Here is an 8,068-nt window from a genome sequence, read left to right as displayed (position 1 = left end):
AATAATAATGATAAAATAATAAATAAAAATTTTTACTCTTGCCATTGTTACTTATTTTTATTCTTATCATTGTATCTTATCTTTGTATTTTTACTCTTATCATTGTATCATTTTGTATCTTTTTAGCCCTGATGAAGCCCTACAAAATGGGGCGAAATGTCGGAAAATAAATAGTTGTAAACTATTTTTGTTTCTTTTGACCGCAACCCTGACCATCTTCCTATATATATATATTTCATAACAATTTATTTCAATATGTTGAAGACCATATTGAACACCTAGCCAGTCAATTAAAGGTGAAGTAACACCTGACCTTGAGTTGAAGGCGCACTTCATTCAAACATTATTTTTTGTTAATTTTTTTTTTTTTACTTTTGCTTTAGGGTTTTACACTTCTTATATGCTTCAAGTAGTCAAATTAATTAATTTTATTAAAATTTGTATATTTCTTAGTTTATAGCTGCCTTGAGGAGGTAGCAAAGAAGATCCTAGAAGCGGTTCGTTTAACTACAGCCTTCGGCCCTTTAATTGCCCCCTCGACTGTTGATACCTCTTATCGTTGTGCTCTAACCGTCCTCCAACTTTCACTCTAGACCTGTCAGATACTATCTGCTTCCGACGTCGCCTCCAAGCTTACCCTACCCCACTCAATGGATCCATCCCGCTTCGATTTCGAGGTAAATTGACTCGCAATCAGACTAAGCCTTCCAGCTGAACGAACTCGACAGTTGTGTTCATTTAAGCTCTTCCGAGGAGCAATTGAAACCACACTGGTTAACACAAACAGCACAGCCTAAAACTACCCTTCTCTCCTCAGTTTCTGGTAATTAGTTCGAATTTTAAGGTTAATTATATTTTACTTAAAACATGTTGTATTAGTGACCTACAAATTTTTCTATGTGATCTCAACGACGTAATTATTTTCAAGCACTTCAATAATTAAAATCATAGTTAGGAGAAACACATTTGAATGTATATATTTTTTTAATATTTAAAATACCACTATGGATTTTGGGGTAGTATTTGTTTCCCAAAAATACAAAAATGTAGTTCCTGAAATTTTTTTCCACATTATAAAAGGGAAATTGATTTCATAAATTTAAAATGCTCATTGATTTAGCAATAAAATAATATTCTTACATTTCAGATATTAAGGATTCAGTTTGACTTTTTTTTTTTTAATATTTATTTCTGTGCTTTTTGCTTGTACAATACACAACGCTCCACCGTACAACGGACCCTTTCTTAAGAAATATTTTTGAATATTCGATTACTTACATTATTACATATATTTATTGATTTACCTTTTCCACCAAAAAAATATTCCACATAAAATATTTTTGTTCCTTTTCTATATTCCATTTTTGTTACATATTTCAATTCTAGAGATTCTCTAATAAACATAAGTAATTAAAAAAAAAATTAAATATTTACTTTTGCCCTTTCTACCTTCAAATCAAATATTTTTTGGAGGAAAAGAAAAATCAATAAATATATGTATTACTGTATGTAATTGAATATTCAAAAATATTTTTTAAAGAAAGGCTCCATTGTACGGTGGAGCGTTTTGATATTGTACAAGCACAAACCACGGAAATAAATAACGAATAAAATACACTAAAAAAAAAATAAAAACTGTCAAACTTTGATTCCTTAATAATTAAAATGTAAGACTATGATTTTATTGCTAAATTAATGAGGATTTAAAATTTATGAAATCAATTTCCCTTTTATAACGTGGAAAAAAACATTTCAGAAACTATATTTTTGGGAAACAAATATTACCACTAGTAGTATTTTTAATACAAAGATGATTAAAAAAATACATTCAAATGTGTTTCACGTCTCTATGATTCTACTTTTTTTTTTTTTACCTGAAAAATAATTATGATGTTGAGGACAAATAATTTAAAATTGTATAATTCTTTTAGTTTAGACAATTTTACACAAGTTTTGAGAGGTCATTTTAATTAACTACTTTAACTGCTATCATTAAAATTAACTTTTAATGACTGTGGATAATTGAGAGAAACACTATTTAAAAATCAGTCCCGCACAACTGCATTGGGTTGGTACACACACAGCATAATATGGCCAGTTGGACAATGGCCTCTTTTTTCTTATAGTTCTTATATTTTTCTCTATATTTATTTTTACTTTATTTTTTATATTATCATTATTTTCTTCTTCTTTTTAATCTACAACTGATTCTCGTTTAGTATAATAAATAGTAATATTTTTAAATGTAGAAAATATATACATATACTCAAAAATCCTACATGGTCTTGTACAATTATATTCCATTAAATTTTTTAAAAAATACTCAACATAAATGCATATAAATAAGATAAATGCATCTAAATAAAATTATACATAAGTGATATTAATAAAAAATTTAAAATAAGGGATAATAAATAAAAAAATAACAAATATGAAAGTTATAAATATATGTATTAAAAGCAGGTGTTTTATGTAAATTTTATGTTTTCATCTCGCGTCAAACGCACATAGACCAAAATTTAAAAAAAAAATAGAAGCTGGTGAAATAGTAGAATTAGACCTCCTACTTGTTATGCTGGTAAATCATCTATACGCAATAAATTGTATTTGGACCGATTTATATTGAACGCCCTGTGAATCAGTTCAAATCCAAACAATTAAATATGATTAAACAAAAATGTTTTTTAAGCTCTCTTTAATATTAGTACCAGAGCCCAAGAGGGGAAAAAAAGCAGTTATCTCACCCCAATTTCTGATTACTTTAATGAAAACTATGTATAATTAATAGTCAAAATTGATGAGTCTGCCAAGTATAGGTAGAGGGAATAAAAAATGGCGGCTGTTTCAAACCAATAAAAAAATTTTTTTTTTCATTCGGAGCTCAATATCTTAAAATGTAGGAACAACACAAGAAAACCTAAGACAACGTCATTTAAAGAAGAATAAATTTGCTAAAATATGAGCTCTAATAGAGTTATTTACGTTAAATAGGTTTCGAGATATAGCTTTTTAAAAAGCAACATTTCATAAAAATGTTGAATGGGCTGTTCTAAAAAATCAGTTGTTGTTGAACTTATTTTGAACAAATCATATCTCAAAAACCATTTGACGTACAGATGTTTATTAACACTCAAATTAAAGCTAGGTTAATGAGCTATAAAGTAGTTTATAATGTTTATCTTCGTAGGAGTAATAGTGTACTTGAAATTTGATAAATAATAAACAACTACTCCTAATAAAAAAAAATAAACGACTACTCCTACAAAGATAACCATTAATAACTTTTTTATAGTAAATTTAACTAGCTTTAATTTGATCGCTAGCAGATATTTGTAGGTCCAATGGTTTCTGAAATAAAGTTTTTCATAAATCAAACTTATCGTCCGAACAACTATAAATCAATTTATTTTAGCAAATATGATGAAAACTACAATTCCTAGGAAGGTAAAGGTCAAAAACTTTTTTATAGTCCATTAAACTAGCTTTAATTTGAGTGCTGTTAGACATCTGTACGTCACATAGTTCCTGAGATATAGATTTCGCAAAATCAATTAACTTACTACTAATCTTTCAGTAGAATTTTAAGAAATGTTTCTTTTTAAAAAGCTATATCTCGAGAACTATTGGACGTAAATAGCTCTTTTAAGGCTAATATTTAAGCAAATTTACTCTTCTTTAAATAGTGTGCTTTTAGGTTGTCTAGTGTTGTTGATAGTTTTTAAGATATAGAGCTCTGAATGAAAAATTAATGTTTTTCTAAGGTTTTAAAACAGCCGCCATTTTTTATACCCTCTACCTATATTTGGCAGACTCATCAATTTTGACTAGTCATTATACATAGTTTTCATTAAAGTAATCAAAAATTGGGGTGAGATAACTGCCTTTTTTCTCCTCTTGGACTCTTGTACTAATATTAAAGAGACCTTAAAACACTTATTTTTTAATCATATTTAATTTTTTTCATTTGAACTTATTCACAGGGCGTTCAATATAAATCGATCCAAATACATTTTATTGCGTAACAGATGATCTACCAGCAGAACAAGTTGTAGGTCTAATTCTACTATTTCACCAACTTCAATTTTTTTTTGGTTTTAATTTAAATTTAAATTTAATAAGTTTGACGCGAGATGAAAACTTAAAATTTGCATATAACACCTGCTTTTAATACATATATTTATGACTTTTATATTTGTTATTTTTTTATTTATTATCCCTTATTTTTATTAATATCACTTATGTATTACCTTTCTTTAGATGTATTTATCTTATTTAAATGCATGTTATGTTGAGTATTTTTTTTTAATTTAATGGAATATAATTGTGCAAGACCATGTAAGATTTTTATTTATATGTATATATTTTCTACATTTAAAATTACTACTATTTATTATATTAAAAGAGAATCATTTGTAGATATATAAGTAAACAAAAGAAGAAGAAAATAATTCTCGGCTCTTGTACTATATGTAATGTACATATATGACAGAGTTGTCGGTCCAACCTAAGTTACATCCACATTAAATATATACACAGCCAATAAAGCATTAAGACGTTTACAATGAGATACGCGACAGCCCGACAGAAAATACTATCATCTGGTTAGAATGGAAGTATGAGACAAAGTTGTCTAGAAGAGCAGTAAAGTTGAAGACTTACGGTGTTGAAACGGCAGCCAGGTGTACTTCTTCCCAGCGAAAGTACGGTTGTTGAAAGCGGAGCATTGCTCGCTTAGGATATCCAGCCTGTCTCCTCTGCAATCCTACCAACAGACAGTTTAAATAATTAGTAACTATTACTTAATAACTAATAAATATTGTTGGTATTCTATATGAATTATAAATTTATAACAATGCATTTGTTTCATACTACATGACCAATAATCGCAGTTACATATCGTGTATTATTATAATATTTAAACAATGATCTCAACCCTTAAGGGACTTCTATTACTATATCAGTCATTCAGAGGTACCACTGAAATACTTCTTGCGAAGTAAATAACACCCCCTAGATTTTTTCCTAGTCTTCAGGTTTGTGTTGCCCAATTTAAATGCTGGCGCAAATAAAAAGGGTAAGATTTCAGTGGTATTGAAAAGAGCAAAAATGCTGGGATCGGAAGGGGAAAACTACACCTTCCGCTAAGTGGTTGAGTTTCTCAAAGTGCAATAAATAATTAGCCACTCAACCAGTTGCCAATTCAGCCATCATAAAATACTGAAAAACATAATGAATAATCACATCACGAACGGACGTAAATAAGAAGCGACAAAGTAGTACGCCCCAAGCGCTCAGGCTCAAGGGGTGGGGGAGCTAGAATTAGAAATGGGGATTTTTTTTTTTAATTTCATACCGCAAAGTGGAGTGCATGGTACAATTTTTTGCTGAACATTATATACCTTTGCACTATTACAATTACAAGTTTCCCATTTAATTTGAAACTAGAATTAGGCTTCACTTACATCACTGAAAAAAAAAATCAAGCAAGATATACCAATTTTTTTGCACTAATTTCATCCCGCAATGCAGGTGTCTTTGGTACACCCTTTTTTATCATGGATTCCAAGGATATTAATGAAGTACCATTGTCACCCGTTATTTTCACTAATTAGACGTTCTAGAAGATTTCAGGACGTACATTTTTTTCAATAATTTAGTCAAATTGAAGAAAATGTTTCTAATAGTATTCAAAATCCCGTTTATATTACCTTTCGCAGAATGAATTGTCTGAACCATTTAAGGAAACAGCAATATGTTACATAAACATATTTTCTTAGTTAAAAATATAATTTTTTTTTCAATGTGGGTCGTAATCCACAAACACTATGTGGGTCCTACCCTAAGAATAATAAAAAAAATGTGGGGCGTACTCCAGGAACATCTTGCAGAATATGTCAATATCTCTATGAACGGATTCACTCACTTTCTTCTTCTGACGGATATATTTTGGTATTTAATTAATGTAAAACTATGGAATAACATTTTTCTGCAATCTATAATCGGGATCCACATTAGGATAGTGATATGAACAACGAAAAATTACTCAGATGAACATTCCTCTACCCACGAGGACTTGGCTACAGAAGGTCGGAATATTGTGAAGTTCCGAAAAAAAACTTCAACACGGTTGGGAAAAATAAATTATGTAAATCTAACTGTTGGTACTGCTAGGAGAACCTTTAATTTAACACATGGAACCTTCAGTATTTGCCTGGCACCTTTATCAAGCCCGCCAGAACGTTTCAAACTTGGAAAACGGCGTTGTAACATAGTCAATCCATATTAAGGTATACAAATAATAATTTTAGATCTAGTCAATTCGCTTAATTGTCTAGAAAGATGAGGAGTATTGGTATCAGAGAATAACAAGTAAAAAACGTATTTACATTTATAGGCTAAACAAACATAAACAAAGACAAAAGGAGGTTTTCATGCTTTTTCACTATTTTTTTTTTAAGTCTATAACCATAACGTATTTTACATTAATTTATTACAATTTAAAATGTATTTATTAAAATTATATGAGTTGAAATTGGCAGTTATTTTTCTTTGAACATCTGATGAGGGCAATTCCACAGCTAACTGAAGGCACTCTATTCCATGGAGACAAGACATACACTACCCGAATAAGCTGAAGTAAAGTATCAATTATGCAGATCTCGCTCGGGACAGACAGAGACGGCCTTTTATGGTCCAAAACAAAGTCTTTCCTAAAACATTCAGCAAATGTTCCTCAGGGGATGATGGCAGACACTTTATTTCCCATATTTCTCCGACTTCGTTCAGATTACCTCATATTCTATTAACAAATGATTTATTAGGTCGAGTAAATATAAATTATTCAAAAGGACGTATTTTATGGATTTTCGTAAAAATCCCATGTTAATTAATTATTTATATCTTTAAAGACTCTTTTCTCAGTTTTGGATTAAAAATAATTTTTGGCAATATTAATGATAAAAAGCAAATAATTCTGCCTTATATAAGTGAATATTCTACCTAACAAATTTAGGATTGTAAATATATAACTATATAAATAATAGTTCAAGTAATGAAACATTAATTGAATAATGTAGGGTGGAGTGGGGTAAATGCAAAAGGAAGTATTAATAAAATGGTGGTATTTGAGCACCTTAGTACCTCATATTTTTCAGTATATCTCTTCTGATTTGATACATCATGTTACTTACTTGAAATGATGGGGGATGGGGTGCTTAATTCAAATTTCCAGCCCCATTTTTTACAATTTAATTATTGACATTTACTTAAAAATACATGTTTTTTTTATTTATTTATTGAATGTGATTTACAACTGTACAAGTAATCAATACAATAAGTAAATATATTGTATGTTAAAAAAATACTTGAAGTAAATTTTTTTTTTAATCATTTATTTATTGTTATTTACAACTGCATAACATATATACAACAAAGTAAATTTGCTGTAGGTGAGATAGTGACATAATACAAACATGTGGAGAATCTACCCATTGATAGAACTCCCATAACATTTCTAGAAGAGAAGATCCCGAGGCCATCTTCTTTTCAGACGCCTAGGAGGATTATTAGGTAATGAAGGAGAAGCCAGGCTAGAAACAAGTGGATTTGGGTGGTTGGGGAAGTAAATTTAAAGTTATAATTATTATGAGAAACTCTCCATCGGTAGCACCCTAATATTTCTACATTAGAGGGTCTCGAGGCCATCTTCTTTTCAGGCGCCTCGGAGGATTGTTAGCAAAGGAAGAGGAAGCAAGGTTAGTGGGATTGGTTGGTTAGAGAGTTTATAATTAATATCTGGTTCTGGCTAGATCGGTTACAAATGGAACATTAAGATCTTTATGTATAATTTTATTTGTGACAAAGTAAGGAGCATTGAAGATTTTACAAAGGATTGGACAAGAGAGGAATTCGAATAATAATTTATTTATTGATATTTACAACTGTATACACATATATACAACAAGTAAATTTGCTGTAGGTGACATAGTAACATGATAAAAACATGTGGAGAATCTACCCACTGATAGAACTCCAATAACATTTCTAGAGAAGAAGATCTCCAGGCCAT

At 29.7% G+C, this 8,068-nt stretch overlaps 1 protein-coding gene across 3 annotated transcripts in view; it reads right to left on the bottom strand.

The window, feature by feature from the left end:
- The window catches only part of LOC106685203 (thrombospondin type-1 domain-containing protein 4), a 495,278-nt gene that overhangs the window by 234,553 nt on the left and 252,657 nt on the right, over positions 1 to 8,068 (bottom strand). For all 3 annotated transcript variants that reach the window (XM_067045746.1, XM_067045747.1, XM_067045748.1), the window contains one exon: positions 4,660 to 4,762. In XM_067045746.1, the coding sequence (XP_066901847.1) occupies positions 4,660 to 4,762 (103 nt within the window). Of the gene's footprint in view, positions 1 to 4,659; positions 4,763 to 8,068 lie in introns of those variants that run through there.

This window comes from Halyomorpha halys, unplaced genomic scaffold (assembly GCF_000696795.3).
Source record: "Halyomorpha halys isolate HHAL.00 unplaced genomic scaffold, Hhal_1.1 Scaffold31.1, whole genome shotgun sequence".
NCBI lineage: Eukaryota > Metazoa > Arthropoda > Insecta > Hemiptera > Pentatomidae > Halyomorpha > Halyomorpha halys.
This window is presented reverse-complemented; position numbering and strand designations above follow the sequence as displayed.